Source organism: Etheostoma spectabile, chromosome 7 (assembly GCF_008692095.1).
Source record: "Etheostoma spectabile isolate EspeVRDwgs_2016 chromosome 7, UIUC_Espe_1.0, whole genome shotgun sequence".
Classification (NCBI taxonomy): Eukaryota; Metazoa; Chordata; class Actinopteri; order Perciformes; family Percidae; genus Etheostoma; species Etheostoma spectabile.
Genome location: NC_045739.1, coordinates 5,367,672 through 5,387,604, shown reverse-complemented (window position 1 = coordinate 5,387,604; position 19,933 = coordinate 5,367,672). Strand labels below are relative to the sequence as shown.

Below are 19,933 nucleotides of genomic sequence, written 5' to 3'. Positions count from 1 at the left end.
TCTTTTAATTTGGAGACGGTTGCTACAGCAACAGTTAATGTGTTCTGGCATAGTCTCAGCAGCTACAGTTTGGACTCTCAGTGCCTTCCACTTTATTCTCTGCCCAGGCTTGTGTGCTCCGTACTCTGTATAGTCCAATATAAAACCGACAGGCTTGCTAATTACGCCTGGGACAGTCAATGAAAGCCGAAATAGACATTGACCAAAAAGAGAATGCTTTCCGGCTGTTGCAGTTTCATTATTAGAGTTTTTGCCACTTGCTTACACACTGATAGGCACTACTATAAGCACAATGTCAGCCTCATACATTTTGCAAAAAAATACACATTGATTTGCAAAACACTAAACACACTTGTATACATTAGACACAGAAGTATATCATAAGGTCACTTCCTTGCAATTCCCAAGCACTGACTATCAAATAACCACACCCAGACATCAGGTGTGCAAATACATGATTGCTTAATTGTAGACATACAGTACCAATCAGGTTAAAGCACTGTATAAAATGCAACAGGTAAGTTCACCTGCCTTCAACCAAAATGGAAGGATTCAGAAGAAGAAGAATGAAGTGAGAGGTCATAAACATGATTTTGGCCAACAAAGGCTCAGAGAAATTCAAGCCAACATTATCGGTAAACCATGCCATTTTAAATAATGTCCATCAAGTTTCTCAGTCAACACTGGCACACATCCTGAAAAGACATCAGGTTCAAATGAAACAACTTTATCAAGTGCCTTTTAGCAGATTTCAGAGAGGGTCAAACGGCTGCGGCATGAGTATGCATGGAGAAAGAAATTCAATTTTCCTCGGTCTGCAGCATTGGTCTTGTGTAGGGTTTGGTGAACTTACAGTTTTTTCCAATTGCTAAAACACAATTTTGCAAACTAGACCGGTTTGATCAAAATCCTTAACACATTTATAAAACCACACACCCAAACTGCAAAATACCTCATACCGCAAAATAAAGCACTGCAGACAAAACTACATATAGTATTATCAAAATCAAACTTTTGCACCAAATACCACACACTTCATTCATATTACCAGATTTTTGTCTAACCAATTACGCACTGTTGGACATGATGAAAAGCACTCTCATCTTTAGTATGCTTTGCCATTATAAAAATAGTTCAAATTGTAGAAAATTCAGATTGTTCACAGGCACAGAAATATTTGCAGATACACACACATGCTGTTGAAATATTTACAGTTTTTTACGATTGCTATGACAATTCTTTCAATACTTTTAACAACTTTCCTGAACTCCTAACACAGTTAGCACAACATCTGTCCGTGTAGGCTATACAATTAACACGTCTTGTTGACATAAAATTCATACAGTTAACACAATTTTAAAATGCTTGAACTTCTTTTACACACAAGCTCAACCAAAACCAAAACAATGGATTTTTACTGACCAATTTGCAAATGCTTTCACACTGTATGTCAGAAAAGATAACATCATGTTCTAAACCTAACTTAGTGAAAGTGAACAGCTGTTCATATTGTAAATTGAAACACAAATACATCCCCTGTAAATGAGAGAAAAACAGCTGATTGAAGTTATGCAAATAGATCAATCACAGCTGATTCCCATCTAGGAAACACACACAGCTGTTGAGGTTCCTTCAACCGCATGAGCATCTGTTTTTTACAGTATTCTTTATATGTTAGAGAAGATGGTTTTTGGACTTTGAGAGCAAAGATTACTGTAACCAATGTCAAATTCCTACCTGGCCAAAGCTGACTGATTCTGATATGTTACAGTAGTACATACAGTAAAAGAGGACCTATTTGGACTGATTGTGTGAGGAAAAGGAACAATACAGTAAAGACAAACACAAAGAAAGTAAGAAAAAATCCTGCACAAGGGAGAGGAAGACGAGTACCAGGACAATCCTTATTTTCATAAACCCTACATTCTATAAAGCTACTCCGAGATGGCTCATTCATTGTTGTATTGAATTTCTGCAGCAAACGAAACAAAATGCATGCATTGACTTTACTTTTTGCAAGTGTATCATTCAGAAAAGGGTCTGAGGTGTTCTGCCTATCGGGTGTGTGGTTGTGCTAATTGTGTGTAGTGTGTTGGTCCCTGTTTTCAAAACAGCGCTTAAGCAATCAAAAAAAAAACTATAACCTGATCCGACAGGAGAGACAGAGAAAAGGTAAGGGAGGTGAGACTGGTCAGCTCTGTGTGTCCGCACTGCCCCTGACACAGTGTGACACAGTGGCTCTGCTGGGTGGGGTACCACTCCATCACCCAGGTAATTAAGTAGAGCAGGAGGGGCACTATCTAACACTGCCAACGGCCACATGTCAACACTGCTGCTCGGACCCGGCCACATATGGCTGCAGTTCTGGGAGGAGGAGACTGAAGGTGCCCTCTCCGAAGTGTCCTAGGTTAGTTCCTAAAGTGAAAAAAACAAACATCCAGCAAGATTTCACAGTAATTACTAGACTGCACTGCATCCAGTTATTTTATTCAAAGGTTTCTTCTACATAGGGGATGAAGAGCTTTGTTCAGTGGGGCCCTGGTATAAGTATGAGTCATCATAATCCTGCAAAACAAACTCTATTTTCAAGTGAAAGAGTTATGACTCTCCCAGAAACCATTTAATGTTAACGTCTGACTATCATTAAGGATGGGCAGTCTCTGTGCTGCTGAGAAATGCACATGGCTGAAAACCCTCATTAAGTATAGAGACCACTTCCAAAATGACACCCACTTTCTCTCTTTTCACACAAACACGCACACACACACACACACCTGGTGATCTGTCTATAACATCATTAACGCTCCTTTCTCTGTCCTCGGTGTCTGTAATCTCTGAACAAATCACTTGCTCAGGCTGGATTGTGGCCACCAGCGACTGGGCAGCTCCATAAATCTGCACCCCCATGCACTCGATAGGAGAGAGCGAGTAAAGACGGGAAACGGGTGGTAGATAAGAAGTAGAGACTTTCAGAGGAAATTGAATTGATCAAGCATTCCTTAGCCACAGACGTGCACAGCTTGCAAGGCATGGGGTACAGATGCCCAGCATTTCTCAGACACCACAGAGGATGAGGGATACTGTGGCGGGACTGGAAGGAGAAATTGAGTCAGTTAGGTATACTTTAATTTGTCAGGGATACGTTTTTGTTAGGCAGGATGAATAGCACCCTTTATCAATAGGCTTATATGACAAAGAACTTCCTTTCCAGCTGGTGACTGTTTTTGATCACACAAGTGCATACCATTTGAAGCATTAGGCTAAATGTAAGACGCACTGAAAGAAATGGCCTTTTGATAAATTGAGTTATTAAACTGAATTCAGTTTTTGGCACTGGCACTCAAAGAAAACAGGAGCCATGCTAGCAGGTCTGTGAGGCTGTACTTAGGCTGTAGATACTTCGAGCTAAATGAAGTTTAGGATATTAGCATGCTAACTGTAGCTAATTACTTGTTAGCAATTAATTGGCCATAAAAGCTCCAAATGTAATCTTTAAAAATATTTTTAAGATATTTGATTTAATATAGGGATGGGCTGTAAGAGGATTAATGACCATGGAACTATTGTATGTGTGCAAATATGTTTCTGTGTGTATGCGTATGTCATCTAAGGTTACTACTATACTGCAGATTTAGTTCCATTCCTTGTGGTTTTGTGTTCACTTCCAGTTTCCAGTTGGAATTATTCATAACAACTGAAGATGGTATAAGGACTGGTTTGATATTCAGTATGTTTGCCTGAATCAAAGCGGTGCTATACCAAAATTCATAATTCAAAGTGGTGGATTGACCAGCATTTCAATCCCTAAAGCTAGTGTGGCTAACAATGTGAATACTGTAAATAATGTTTTCACACACTTCATAGGAATATAGTGACCAGTCAGCTGTTAAATTGCATTGCTGCAATAGTTCCAGTTAAATACATCCTCCGACAGCTCTACACCCAGTAACACAGATCCTTTCACCACTCTTGCGGGAAAGCACAAAACATACTGTAGCAAGGGAATCGCAACAGTTTCATTGAGTCACAGCCACCCTGCAGGTTCCTTAAGTGTTTGGACATCCATGGCATGTTACGTAACAGGGCTGGTGCAACCGGGGACGATTCCTGCTGAGGTGTTGACAGAGAGCTAACAGCGGGGCAGCCCGACGGTGCTGAAGACAACATGAAAGATGAGAAAGTCTGAAGGGTAGCAGGAATGGATGTACTGAGAGAAAGTAAAGTGATAAGGTAGCTCTCCTGAACATTAGAAAAGTTAGAAGGTTAGAAAACTAACATACTCTCTGTAGGTTCATCTAACTCTATTCACAGGACCACACCTTATTATTTAGGACTTGACGAACAGGGCCACAATATAATGTCACAACATTGTCTCTGGGTCCAGTAAAGCTTTTACTAAAAACCTAGATTGTCATGTCAGGCTGTATTTGGTGTAATTGCTCCAGTGGTGACTGAATGCAGTCCTATAATAACCATTGTTGTGTATCTTAGATAAACAGTTCAATGTTATATTTTTGTATGTGCACATTGTGATTTTGTTCAGCTGCATGCATCTCACTTGACTTTTAATTTACTTGTACGCTACACCCAAATGACTCATTCTGATATGATTACTGTTATTCCACATGACTGCTGTTTCCTTCAGTGAGCTTCAGTGAGTGTATGCATACGTACAGTACACATACATACATACATACATACATACATACATACATACATACATACATACATACATGCATACATACATACATACATACGTGCATGCATGCATTCATGCATACATACATTACACATACAGACATACATACATGCACACCTGGACTTAAATTCACACCTGGTCACTTTATCACTTTAACACTGGACTCAGCACTGACACTTTAATAATAATTTATGGTCTTTTCTTTGTTTATTTGACAAATGTTCTTATTGTTGTTATTATTGTTATTGTTATTTTGTTGTCTTTATACTGTCTCTTTCATCTATTTTTTGTTTATTTTTTCTTGCTAAAACTGCTGCTGGACATTTCTCGCGGGAGTCATCCCAAAAGGATTAATAAAGAGAAGTCTAAGTCTAAGTCTAAGTCTAGAAGCTGCCATCTTACTCCACGTCATTCCACAGTGTTCCATGCAAGTTGATGAGATGTTAGATGGTCTGTATAATAAGATATTCAGCTCATTTGTTCAGTGGCCCAGAAGTGACAGTGGTGTACACCTCATTTATGCTGCAGCGTAATTCAATTTAATGCAAGTGCGCACAAGTTCACACACATTTACACATCTGTCACAATAAAAGCAGGTGTGAAGCTCCATAAATTACATTTCAAGGAATGAATTGAGAAATAATCTATTGTTCCATGGAATAATGCTGCTTGCTCTTGTGGAAGGGTGTAACCAGAAGAATTTGTGGAGAGCTAATGGAACCGTAGACAAGACAGCACCTCTGAGGCCACTCTAGTCTTTCACTTAAATAGACCTCATATCAGCATGATCAAATCAAGCTTAACGTTTCTAATTAGAATATAATGATATGATGACCAACACTCTCCAGTGGCTTTGACTCTGAATTAGATTTATTTGAGGTTTATTTTTTTTCTCACCTCCACTCAGGCTGTGAATCAGACAAAGATATGAATGATGGTGTCTCTGGTGAATTATTGTTACGATTACAGCAATTCATAATCTAAATCTCTATCATGTACCTTCAGGACATGCAATTACATTAAGGACATTTCCCCCAGGGCATCTTTCAGGTGGATTTGTGTTTCAGCGAGGAGGATGGGGTGGGATGTGTCCAGACATATTTGTAATGGTGAGTTGTGGAATAAAAACTTGCATCAACTGCACCCAGGAACTTGGCAGGGCAAACCCACATCTCAGTGTGTAGTACCGAACACAAAAATGGCAGGAAACAGTCACAACCACATCCTTTACAGGAATGGAGAACTTGCTTCACTACAGAATGCAGTTTCTGGTTTCATTTGCATGTGCGTGTGCGTTGCTGCAGATGAAGTATGATGGCAAACAGCTGCATGATGCAACACATCATGACTATCTTGTATGGACAGAACAGAAAGAATACGCTTATATATAAAATTATGCTGACAATATACAACAATATCCCAAAAAATATATATACATTTACACATAAGGATGTTTTTTTAACCAAGGGGGTGAATGGCCCAAGTGGAAAATTAGACCAAACAAAAACAAAAATTGGAACTTGAGATTTTTCACCCCATTTCATTAATCATATTTCAGCCCTACTACCTTGTCAACCCCTGGAGGCTCCTGACTTACTTTACACAGCAGCTGGATTCTTGCCATTTTACAAAATCATGTGAGAACCTTGGGATCACATGTCACACAAAAATCCATGTTGTCATGCCTGGTCAGGGTTCCATGAAAGAATTATAACATGCTTCAAGTAAAATAACAGCAGCAAACCGAACTAGTAAGCGTCCGGTGAGGAGCTACTGGCAGCTATGGGTGTGGTTTATGTGTTTGAAGTCTCGCTTTGCCAGAGGGTCTGGCTATTCCACATAGCATTTGGGGGTGGGAAGAAAACATGCTCTGGTTTAATGACATTTCTTTAAACCAATCAGAATTGTCATGGGCGGTGCTTTGCTCCGCAAAGAGCCGCTGAAAAATAGTTGTGCGTGAGAAAACTCAGATTGGACAGATAGTCTAGCTAGCTGTCTCAATTTGCCCTGCAGAGATCTGAGGAGCAGTTAAAAATAGTGCTCATTAATCCCCCAAATTTAAAATCCCAACACAAAGAAAGCGGAAAGAAACAGAAAATACATGCATCCGGCAGAATTTTCAGCAGCACCGGAGTAAGAATATATGTAACTTTATAGTAACAAGCCATCTTGCTCGTCAGGTTGGTTTCTGACCTACTCAAATGGGAACCATCTTGCTGCGCTAAAGCTGTGCTTTAAAAGGTTGACGGTGTTTTAAGACCCCAACGTCTCCTTCCAGGCAACGCTGCCTGGAAGGCACTAGGATTAGGCAATGGTCATGGTTTGGGTGTTATGGATTTTTGGTCATAGTTTCAGAAGTGTTGTTGGAAAAATTCAGGGTTGCACCAAAGTGATTATGAATCCTCCATACCAAATTTCATGTCAATCCAACAATGTTTGTCATGATATGTCACTGTCGACCAAGGTGTTGGACCTACAGGAACGGAAGACACTGCTTTTGAGGCTGAAAAGAGAGCTTAATAGAGAGGAAGGAAGAGAAGTTGGAGGTACTGTACTGTATGTGAAAGACAGGTGGTAATATGTTTTGCCTACTTTCCCCAAATAGGTAGGTCAGCAGGGTGGTGTATTCAGAGATTTAGGAATGCAGAAAGCAAATGTTTCTGGGCCACACAGATGCATGAACACGCATGCACAAACATGCACGCGCACACACACACACACACACACACACACACAAACAGCTGGTAAGAGGCTTACGCTCCAGTGGCATACGACAGCTTTCCCATTAAAACCATTCCCCTCAGCTGTTGTTGTAGGAGAGGAACAAGCCTCACATAATTGTGGCCACAATCTGAAACCCTGAGCAAAAACAATCATGTTTGAAATGTTCTGCTTTGCTGTTACCTACAGCTGTTCTCTTATTGATGGTTTCCTCTCGGGATTCATTTAAGTATACTTAAATACCTTTCTGGCGACAACAATGGCTTGGTTCAACCAACTCTGCATTTTTTACTTATTCAAAGAGGTCTGCGCCCTTGATGAATAGAGGCATTAAACTGCTCATGTTATACTTTTTGGCTTTTCCCCCTTTCCTTTATTGTGTTATATATCTGTTTTGTGCATGTAACAGGCTTACAAAGTAAAAAGGCCAAAGGGACTTACCATCTCCAACAGAAAACACGGTTCAAACTGCTCCAAACATCTCTATTATAGTCCAGCCTTTACTCCTGTGACGAACGTGTATCACTTTGTAACACATTATAATGCTCGCCTAGCTGCTAGCGTGGAACGGCCTCATACTCTGCTTCTGACTGGCTAGTAGTCCTTGTCCTTGCGCATGTGTGACTCCTAACATGATGGAACAGAGGTGAGATGCCTCACTCTGTAGCTAAAACGGAGAGCTCAACACACAGGGTGAAAAGAGGAGCTGCAACAATGTGCAGTACAACAAAAATATGATGTTTTTTGACAATTAAACCATGTAAACCTATTCTGATATAACCTCTAAATACACTTATGAACCTTAAAATGAGTATAATATGAGAACTTTACGGGGAACCTAAAGGCCGCTAATGGAGATCAACTGGACAAGTTACAGTTCCACTGCAGCTTTAATGGCAGATGAGAAGTAAAAGCAGTAAGAAGTAAAAAGCAAGAAAGAGAGGTGGGATTCAGAACAAAAACTTCCTGCCAGAAACATAGGTCGCTAGCCAACTAAACCCCAATTCTACTGTTGAGAAAAGAGCTCCTCGCTCTATATGTATAAATATATATATATATATATATATATGAGAAAAAAGTCAAAGATTAGTTGGAAAGAAAAAAAACAACACAGAGACTTGAGCTTTCTAGGAGAAGACTCTGGAGAGATGATGAAAGCTGTAGACAGTAGACACAGCACCCACCCGGCTCCACTCTGTTCTAGATGTACAGCATGTAAAATGACAGAAGGCGACAGTCAGCAGTTTGCTCTGCACCACAGCTCTACAGGGATGTCAGCCTTCCAATTCATCATTTTGACACTTAGTGTTGACTCGCTAAATAAAAAAGTTTTATATAGCCTATCAATAGCTGTCCTCTCTCCCTTTTTCTGTAAATGTACATCGACACGTTTATGTCCATAAGAACTGCAAAAACAAGCGTGATGACAAGGTAGAGACAAAACCAACACAAGGAGGATGAAACTAAATTAAATCAAGATGAAGAAAAATTTAAGACAGCTGCAACAGCATTTACACACCCTTTCCACACCTACTTTAATATACACACATATCTGAGAGGTGAAATAACCCATAACTTGAATTATGGCGGATTTCCCACCCCAACCCTTTCAGTGAATCAAATTTCCATGTAACTTACAAACACACACACACACACACACACACAGATCACCAGCATAAACCAATGTCTGTGTGTTAAGTTGACTGATATTGTAAAAGTATTTGAACAGCACATTTTTTACTATGGAATTCATCCCATGTAGGCTATATACAGCTGGGGCTCTCTAGATTACCTTCTGACATGTAACAGATGACCCTGAAGTGATCTGCCTGTATTGTTTTCCACGTTGAGAAGCTTGTTGTATAAGGTAACACAGTACAGGGAGTTTGCTGTTCTCAGGGTGACAGCTGTGACTGCTGCACACCGCAGGCAACATGGTGTTTTATTTAGTGTGCTTGACTTCATGCATCACAGTTACTATAGATCTATATTATCCAGCAGTTTAAATCCATATCAAAACACTCAAAAACCACACAAGCACATGCCAACAACAAAATAAAACAACAAATTGCACTGAGCCAAAGCAACTGAATCACAGCTGACCGGAACCGAGCATGAAAACGATACACAGGGAAGTGGAAAAGCCTGAAATCGGAACTGAAAATTATTTTTCATTTTTCATTTTCCATGCATGGCTCAAAGATCAATGTATGTCTGTCTGTCCGTCCATCTGTCCATCCATCTGTCTTTCTGTCCGCCCGTCTTTCTGTCTGTCCAGCCCTTTGGTTCAGACGCAAATATCTCAAAACTGTTAGGCCTACATGGACTGCCATACAATTTAATACACACATTTATGTCCCCCTTTCAGGATGAATTGTAACTTTTCATCTAGCACCACCATCAGGTCAAAATTTTAATGTTCCCAATATTTTGGTTTTTATAATTGTAAAAAAACTGTTGCTACTCCCCTTTAGCCTCAGATGTCATAAGAAAACCAGTCTTTTATCACATTAAAGACCTCTTACCAACCAACTGCCCAAAGGTCAAACCATCGCGGTTTTTAATCCAGACTGAAATCCTTATTGTTGTTAGGCACTTTTAACTATATGTTTTTAAAACCCCAGGCCTTATTATCATTGTATTGTTGTAAATATTTTATTTTTGCTCTTTTAATTATTTTAAATTGAATTTCTATTTAGAATCTATTTCTTCTTTGTTCTTTTAAATTCTGTTGTTTTGTTACTTTGTATTGTGTGGTTTAAACTTCTTTGCACGGCACCTTAAACCTACCTCTGTGTAGGAAACAGGATCTATAAATAAAACTGCATTGCCTTTGGTACTAATTAGAAAATATAAGCATGTATAAAAAATGATATAATTGTCATCATGGTGAACATATCAGCAAATCATCGGCTAATGTTAGCATCTATTCCAAAGCACCACGGTGCCTGAGTACAGCCTCACAGAGCTGATAGTATGCTGTATACTCTTGGTTTTGTTTTTTTAAATCAATATATTTTTTTGTCCTATGCTGTTACAGTGCAAAGTACAAAGAGAGTCAGGCAAAAAAAACTGATTCCAAACTGAAGTGAAAACTGGAAGTGAACATGACACTTAAAGCAATTTAACTAAAACTACAGAATAGTATGCCTAGATGACACATACACCCTGAAACCTATTTGCACACATACAGTAGTCCTATGGTCATTTATCTTCTTATATCACATCAGCATATTAAACCAAATATCTCCTGGCATTATTTCACATGCTGTTTTGTGTGTGATAGCAATACAAGCTCAGTGGCTGGAGTGAATAAACATCAATGTATGCCTCTGTTTGAGGTTGGTCTTTCCCTTCTCCACAGTGCTGTGGACATAGGTCTGACAATGCCAGACTGGTCTTTCAGATTCTGCGTTTCTTAAAAAGACAAAGAAAAACATAGTTGCAGACAGATATTTAAGTGAAACGTGAAGATCTTGTTGGACAACGTGGTATTGAATGAATCACAATGTCTGTTTATTGATGATATGCTTGACTGCTTTTCCACTGTGCACAATCCATGTTTAAAACACTTACTGCTGCTCACTTACAGTACGACAAGAAGGAGTTCTGGAGCATAAAAAGAGGTATAGTATAGGGGCAAGATTTCAGAGCACAGTACATAAATATGAGTGAGTTTACATGCACAAAGAGATCCAATGACAAAGTTTTTTTTTTGTTGCTACTTTTGCTTAAAGGCTGGTGGCTGATAGGAGCAGGGTACAGGGCCAAGGCAGAATTAACAGTTTTACAGTACAGTACGTGGTTTCCATCACATCACCAAAGGGAGAGAAGCAGGCAGACGGTTGCTATGATGAGAAAGAGAGAGAAGTATATGGAAATTATTTATTAAGCATGTGTACAAGTGGAGATATTGAGACTGAGGCCACTTGATCCAATTCTGGCTGTGTACTCTCATCTGGATGAGTCACAATCATGACAGAGTGGTAATGGGGTGCATCAGACTCAGATTAAAAGTCCCAAAGTCCAAAGACAATGCCGGGAGGGATTTATTACCTATATAAATGAGATAAGTATGAAGAGAACGTCTGTAAGGTGGGAACTGACAGTGGGAGCATCAGGTGGCCAGCCACAAGCAAACACATCTCTGTGTCTTTTTAAGTTAAAATGTCTTTTGTTTCTTTGCTTTCTTACATCGCACTATAGTATACATATTGTACAATACCCACTGAACTGCCACTGTGTCCACAGCAGGAGTGAAGAGAACAGAGAGGTGGCGCAGGTTTCTTACACTAACATTCAATACTTCAAAAACACGGGAAGGGATTCACACTCAAACACACACATACATACTTTCGCACAAATTGAAAGACACACGCAAGATTTAATGCTTCACAACACAGTCGCATAATGTACAACAAACTTAATCTTAAGAAAAAACTCATACAGGAACTTTCTTCAGCTATATTACAAATAAAACATTTAGTCCTCCCCAGCGTTTGAAAACACTATAATATCCTAACCACACATACATACAGTGGCTTGATCGCATAGTCGTTTTTCTGTGTTTGAGAGAGACAAGAAGATAAAGAGAGAAGAACACGTAGCTGTGTGGTCATGATGAGAAGATTGGAGTGGCATAGGAAGGATTGAGTGGTCCTTTCAAAAGAGGGAAAAAAAAAAAAAAGTGCCAAGGTAAAGTGAATTCAAGTAATGTGTGCTCTATACACAAGAGAAAGAGGGAGGGAGTCCTGTGGCTCCAACATGGCCACTACTGGCTCTTCCTGTGTTCAGTCAGTCAGGCTTGTGGATGCTTCTGTAGGCGTTTCTCTGCGGGCAGCTTTGGAGAGGACGTCCACCCATTTGGCCTGAAGTTCTGCATCTTGGGCACTTAAGAGCAAAGTTTGCTGGGTGTGACTGAGCCGGAGCAAGTGTTTCATCTCCGACTTCTCGCTTCCCGATTGCTGTACCACGCTCACTTCGAACCCAGGGAGAGGCACCACCCGCGCCCCCTTGGAGTCCTATCAAAATCAGCAACATAAGTCAATCAGAAACCTGGTGGTATTTAAAATGATGTTTCTCTTGAATAAAGAGGAAACATACTGTAAAACACAACAAGTGACAGCTTGTCTCTTCAGTTGTAGGAGAATATATTCCACCAGGCATTTATAGTAAACCCCACTCTCCCTTCCCCCTCTTTCTTTCTGTATAATCAGGAAATGCTTGTCCAACTCCCATTAATCCTAATCTTTGGAATGGCAGCTTTCGGCGGTGGGATTGGGATATTAATCTTGGAAATAAAACCAGGGGAGGCTTTAACAGGCTGACTTCCCTTCTGTGCTATCCACTATGAATGAGAATGACAGAGAATCACAGCCTTTAGCAAAAAGCTTTCCACACATGATTGCTCTCAGAGTTTTTTTTTTAATTCTGTAAACCACTCATGAAATGCATCTCCTTGGGATATTTTGAGCCGATTTATTGTTACATACAGAGCCAAGATTTCAAGGAACTACATAAATCCAGTGTTGCCTCATTTGGTCAGTGCAGACTAAAACCTAGTCAGACAGTGAAGCGGTGTCCCCGACAGCAGCAGCTGCTATACCCAAGGGTCAGATTTGGGACAACCAACCCCTCAAAGCCCAAAGGCCCAAAGCTACAGAGCGCACACAGTGCACAGACATCCTGGCACATACAGGATTGCATAGATCTGACTTACACATGCTTACTGATGTACCCAGGCGCCACACTGTACAGATGTCCTTTTCCAAAAGGAGGAAGAAGGTAGGACGTATACAAAGGCCAGACGGGTGAAGCAAGAGGATATACAAGAGATGACACACCATTTATGTGGCCATGTGGGGAAACTTGTGCGCAATGTTTTTCATTTATTTGTACAATACATTGCTTCACTTCAACTAGATGTACTATATTCCACGTAATGTACAGTGAAGTGAGTGAGGACTACTTTACTGATGTGTAAAATAAAGAAAGATCCTCCAAATATATAATCCCTAAATTAGATAAGAAACTTGGAATAATAGTAATTAAGAAGTGGATCATCCTATCTTCATGTGTGTGTGTATGTGTGCGTTTGTGTGTGTGTCTGGTTTACCTGTCCATTGCTCTGCAGGTACAGCCCTAGTGGCTCAGACTTGGTGACAGCCACCCACATCTTGGACCAGCTCTTCCCTTTCTCCTGCACTTGAAGGTGGCCACATAGCAGGCAGTTTTCCCCCGTTAAAGATGTCTGTCTCTGAAAAGATTAAATTATAGAGAACTATATATACCAAGAGTCAAACCAATTAAAAAAAATAAAACACGTAATCCCGTTTTGAAATGTGCTCTAAAAAAACCTGATTATTATTACTGATTTGAATTAGCTTCTAATTAAAATCCATCTGAATCATTTGGGGGATTTAAACTTGAGCAACCGACAGCCCAGATCTCCCACTGTTTATCATTACGTGACAACAATGTAGGACACAGTGAGATTTGTACACAGATAGGTGTTCAAGCTCCTGCTGCCCCTTTTTAAATCCTTGTAAGGCTTACAGCTCCCCATGTGGTGACTCATCTCACTGCAGATGAGCTTTTTTTGTGGATGTTGTAGCTGAGACCGCAGCCTGAATGAACCACGAGAATATATCTAAACAGTATACCTGTCAGCTTTTCTGTATAACCAGAGTAGGCTGTACATCCACAACATCCCAGACAGACAGACAGACAGCTGAAGCAGCTAGACTGTGGAGTCAGCGGAGATTATGGGTCATCGTTATCTGAGATCTCATTATGATATTAGTCATCAAAGAGGGATAAATTGATCTTTCAATATGAAACTGGATTAATTCATAAATGCATGTACTGCATGTCTTTAATGTACGTTTATGTGTGTGTAATGATTTCTAACAAGACAGTGACTTTAGTATTTCAACAGAGTACTGGACTTAATAAGTAAACTACTGTGCCTACTACTAGTGTGTCTCTTTTTAGTGCCAGCTGTTCAGTCTGGCTGCTAACCCTTGGTTGACATTGACTGTCAGTAAACTGGGAAACATGGACAGGATTGCATTGGACTGACATAAATAGAGGAAGAAGTAAAACTATTATGCACATGATGCTAAATGCTTCTCGGTTTGTGTGTGTGTTTTGCTTCAAGAGCATGTCTCACCTCAGGCACGGCTTTCCTTTTCTGTTCACTAATGCAGAGAGTCTCCAGACTGAGGCTGGCTTCGAAACACTCCGGGCACACTCTGCTTGTTTTGTTGTCCAAGGTCTTTGAACACTTTGCACAGATGGCCTGCAGAAGGACATAGAAAGAAAAAGAGACGGCATTGAGAAGCCACTCAGTTGTTAACAGTCGTTTTTTTGACAGAAATTGTCCACTTGTTCTTTCTCTCCATCCTTTCATTCGCACATCCTGCCAAACAATGCCCAAATTTCTATTGTTCCATCTGTTCTCACCGCTCCACAGGACTTGCAGTGGTGTTTGCGCTTGGTGAAGTTGAAGCTCTCGTTGCAGCCTTTACATGTTTGCTTCTCTTTGTCCTTTTTCCTGGAACTCTTCTGGAAAATATAGAAAAACACAGGAGTCACGTGTCAAGGTCTCCAGTCTGTTCAGTTTCAGCACAACTGAAGGAATGTCCGACGGCTCGTCTTGCTTCATTCTTTGTCTGGCTGTTCGTCTTCCATTTTCCTTTCTATCAACAAAGACACAGACAGACTATCCCTTCTCTTAAAGACAACTAACATGGCGGTGACAAAAGTAGTGTAATTCATCTTTTTAATATCTTTAAAACATCTTTTTAATCCTTATAACTTCAATGAGAAACAAACCTTTAATCCTTTCAGACAAATGTTCTGTTTTATTGTTAGTAGGGTTACTCCAAAAAAAGGACAGCTGCAGCTGCTGTTGCAGTTTCAAGCTTTCTGTTTCACTTTAAAGCCTGTACACATTAATGGTTAACCCACACAGGTATTTTATCTTAATCAGCTTTATTAGGCCTCTTCTCACAGCACAGTCAGACTGAAAGCAAATATTCATGTGTTGAGCCTTCTTAGTGTTTTAAAAATATTGATTGTGATGCTAAAAAAAACAAAACGGTAAATCTTAAAAGTGGCGCTTCCATCCTAATTATACTTTTAAACTAAAGTTTGACTCGGTACATTCAGAAAAAACACCCTAGGTTGTATTTTAGCGAGAGTTGCGCTTTAATCAAGTTAAAAGCTAGTTACTAATAACTGACTAATACACACACAATACACAGACATGGGAGAAATGGGGGAGAAAGTAAAGACCAACAGCTAATTATTGCCTTGGATTAGCCCAGCCCTGCTTCAGTGTACCACATTTTTTAAATGAGCTCCCATCTTACCCTTTCATGCAGTCTTTCACCATCTGAGTCGATAGATGTGTTGCACCAGGGACCCTGAGGAGAAGTAAAAAACATATTGAGCACCAATAACTACTGTCTAAAGACAGATATCCCTACCACTAGGTGTCAGTCTGGACCTTCTGAATCAAGTCTTCAGCCTTGTGTTAGTTAAGTTTGGCCAGCGTCCAGCTCAAGCCGGCCCAAAGTGGGTCAAAGCAGATCCATAAGAGTTTTGTATACACTTTGACTTGGGCTTTCCCTATTAGGTCATGAGAGAGTTCTGGGAGAAGAGACTCACTGACGCTACGTGTACAACTGTCAGGGATGGAAAGAAAGAGCTTCTTTATGTGTGTGATACTACCACATCCATAGAAGGGATAGCTATTCAGGCAGACAAAGACCAGACTATAATGAATTTGTTCTATGTATCACTAGTCTCCCATGATTTATTGCACAGGATGACCCACTAATTGACTGATCAATGAAAGCTGGATGATGGAAGAGTGAGACTGACCGGTGACTCAGGGGGGTGGTCATCCTCCCGGGAGAAGGAGCTGTTGAAAGCTTTATTGAATGTTTCGCTGTTTTGTTTGTGACGTTCGATAGTGGCCAGGATCACCTGAGAGTCAGAAGAGATTTAGAAGACAGAGGAGTGACGGAAAATCAAAAGGAAAGGATTGGTCATTCACATCAGCATTTGAATGCATTTATTCTTGTACGTACTTGTCACGAGAGTAACTGTGCAGTGTAAACGTTTTTCGTCATATGTTATGTATCCTTCAGTCAGGGTCCGATACTTAGGTTGTGTAGGATAAGAATAAAGAAAGAGAAGATAATGAGAGGTAGAAAGCCAAATTTCCTTTCACTGCCTAATGGGGAACAAAGACAGTGTGGCGTGCTTTCTGGCAAGACCACGCACCAAACGGGTGAACGGCAATGACATCACAGCTCCAAAAGCATCATGGTCCTACTGCTACAGCCTCCCAGCCAGTGTCATAGTCGGATTTTAGAGACCTGCCCTGCTAATGGCAAAAACATATTCTTTTTTCTCAAAAACCTTAAAGTTTAAATTCCACTGTCCATTGCTGTTCTGAATGCTCCCTCTATTCATTTCAGCCCCTCTGTCATGCTTGCACTCAGACTAAATCCCACAGAAATCCTCCTCTGCCCTCCCCCCTCTCTCCCACCCTGCAAAATGTTTTAATCATCTTTACTCCGCTTTAATGAGCTAAATGAACAATAATGAGGCGTTTTATTAGAGAATATAATTCCCAAACACACTGAATCAATATGGGGAGGAAATCTTTGCTAATTCCATTCTCTAATAAAGCAGAAATACCAAAAGGCGCAGGCACAAAATGCTGCATGTGTGCACAAGAGACAGTGTGTGCATATGTGCGTGGGTGTACTTCTACTACATGAATATCTATGCGTGCATGTGTGTGTGATCCTTGCCTGAATCCAATCTTCCTTTTCCTCAGCTGTCCTGTAAAGCAAATAAAAGATCATGAGATTATTTCATTTCAACAAAAAAAGCAGAGCATCACAATGAAATAGCTTTGACCATTCAAATATTCATCTCACATAGTACTAGCAGACATCATGAAATACATCAATAATCATAATCTAAACCAGCTTAGTTTGCTGGCTTGGGAGATAGCATGTGCAGCTATGTAAAGGTATATAACAACATCACGAGCAATGCGAAATATGTAGGTTGAGATGCCGCTAGTTAACTAGCTTGTAGTTGTTGAGCCTGCATGTGATTGGCTGAAAGGTGACTGGTGACAACACCACTTTCATGAAAAATGTAATAATGAAATCTAAGTCGCATTATAAAAGAAAATGTGACATTAATTAAAGGTTTCACTGGGAGAAACATTGATAACCCTATTGATAATGGTATTTTTGTAATCCATTAGGTTGCAATATTTTCTTAAAATATTTCACAATTTCATTTCGTCTTATATTAAACACTCTGGGGTCCCATAGGAATATATTGCATTGAATAAAGTTCCAGTACATTTTCAAATTTCAGTTCATTCTGTACATTTTCTATAGTGAATTATTCAAATGTCTTCACCTTGCTTGCAGCTCCAGTGAACGCTGCTTGCCGATTATGGCAAACGTGTGTGGAAGGTTCTGCTTCACATTCTCCTGCACCTGAGGACAAGAAACAGAGGAAATTTGTATTCACCAGAATACATAAAAGATTAGAGGAAACAAAAGACATCTAACAGAATGAGAAAGCAGAACTGCACCTCCATGCCAGCGATATCAATCCTCTCTCTGACACTGAACTTCTGTCCCATCAGTCTGAGTTTAGGCACGCAGTATAGCACCATATTGTTGAACTGGATCAGACAGACGATGCGGTTAATAAGCAATACAGATAACAAGGCTCACATATACAAAGATGTGTCTCTAAGTTAACACTTCAGTCCTCTCACCAAGTAGAGGTATCGGTCTTGTGCTGTTCCGTTTTTGGCCGACATCTTCTTGATATGTCCTTCTTTGATGAGCTCATTGGCTGGGTTAACAATGTCCTCCTCTCCTCCAAGCCTCTCGTAAACCTCCAGCAGCTTGTGCATCTTCTCCTGAAAACGTGACACAACAGGAGGATGAGGAATAGACAGAGAAGACACTATATAGCTATAAGCAAAACTCCACCAGAGGGGGTGATTTTGTTATCAGGTAAGACTCTTATTCATTGATTGGGTTTTCCAGCAGGGCAGGAAAAGCAGGTATTACATTTCCTTATTGATTCATAAACGCATTTGTCTGCTTGAGCTGTTTTTAAGGATGTGAGAAATACGAGTAACATGGCCAGAAAGAGGAAAGAGATAAAGAGGATGAGAATTAAAAAGTCAGTAAGGCTTTCACAAGCGGTAAAATTCGAGGCAGGAAACGGCAACTTCCTGTCTGTACAAATTCAACTTGTTCACTCCCTCAGACACACACTTGCAATGTTGCTGAATGACAGCCCAGCATCAGCAACCCCATGATTGAGTAACACATTAGTTGCTTTTTATGAACCTCAATGAGATGGCAAAAGAAAAAGAGCTTAGAAAGAAGTGACAAGAAAAAGAAATACAAGTCAAAGTCTTACCATTTTCCTGATTGCTGCATTGGAATGGTTAGCTGCAGTAGAGATCAGCTCCAGTGCCTCTGTAACAAGCATTCACATATACAAATGTAAGCATGTAACAATACAATACAACAATAAGATCATGTGTGAGTAAAACAGAATCAAACGGCAGATCCAAATCAAGAAATATTGTTTTGTTTCTCACTGAAAAATAAGATGTAACACTAGCTTCATATAAACTGAACAGAATCAAAGGCTTAACATAAAACACCCAGCATGCACTAGAATGGCTTTTAGCCAGCAGAGAGCCCTGCAAGCACCTGAGTCAGCCATCTTAAATCATGGTCTACATAAACAGAAGAGACACACAGCCGGGGAAAACGAGGCCAAAATAACTGTGATGAACTGCTTTTCAACTGGAGTGGATGAGAGAAAAAAAACCTTCCACAGGCTCCAAACACCGTGTGGTAAAGTTAATGCTCGGGTAAATGGAAACACGGATGTGGGAGGGCATCAGATCTTGTTAAATGGAATTTTTGGGCATAAAGAAAGACACACTAACGTGAAGTGTTTGAACTGCTATCCTGCAATCATATCTATGATAAATGAAATCATCCTGTATCCTGTTACCCTAATGAGGGCATGCTACATGTGATTTTTGATTAAAAATACTTTAATAATCCAAATAAGGCACATAACATTTTGACCCAAAATGTCCTCAGGTGACACTGAGGAACACACCTGAGGAAGGCCATATTTTGGGCCTTTTTTGCACTATTAAAGCATTTTTTCGGAGCATTAAGCTGTTGTGCGGACTTTATCTTCTTTAAACATTTGCCCTGCACCAGCAACTATATGGATGTGCACTGTGATGTGATCATTGTCTTCTTTGAACTAATGTTCACCAGGAGCTCCAGTTTCACCCAGTACTTTATGCTCCTTCACCTCTACAGTCATGGAGCCAAATATGTAAATAAGGATAACCACAATTGTTCATTCGTGCATTATCAACTCGAGCAGACATGTCTTTGCTTCACCTGTGTTTTCTGG

At 40.1% G+C, this 19,933-nt stretch overlaps 1 protein-coding gene across 1 annotated transcript in view; it reads right to left on the bottom strand.

The window, feature by feature from the left end:
- Window positions 1-10,894: 10,894 nt before the first annotated feature.
- Window positions 10,895-19,933, bottom strand: part of fgd (faciogenital dysplasia) — a 53,382-nt gene continuing 44,343 nt past the window's right edge. Inside the window, exons 9-19 of the mRNA XM_032521070.1 lie at window positions 18,905-18,963; window positions 18,246-18,392; window positions 18,057-18,149; window positions 17,879-17,958; window positions 17,251-17,281; window positions 16,310-16,414; window positions 15,796-15,849; window positions 14,885-14,986; window positions 14,592-14,720; window positions 13,536-13,676; window positions 10,895-12,441 (exon numbers count right to left, since the gene is read on the bottom strand). Coding sequence (XP_032376961.1) covers window positions 12,211-12,441; window positions 13,536-13,676; window positions 14,592-14,720; window positions 14,885-14,986; window positions 15,796-15,849; window positions 16,310-16,414; window positions 17,251-17,281; window positions 17,879-17,958; window positions 18,057-18,149; window positions 18,246-18,392; window positions 18,905-18,963 — 1,172 coding nt within the window. The 3' untranslated portion in view covers window positions 10,895-12,210. The remainder of the gene's footprint in view (window positions 12,442-13,535; window positions 13,677-14,591; window positions 14,721-14,884; window positions 14,987-15,795; window positions 15,850-16,309; window positions 16,415-17,250; window positions 17,282-17,878; window positions 17,959-18,056; window positions 18,150-18,245; window positions 18,393-18,904; window positions 18,964-19,933) is intronic.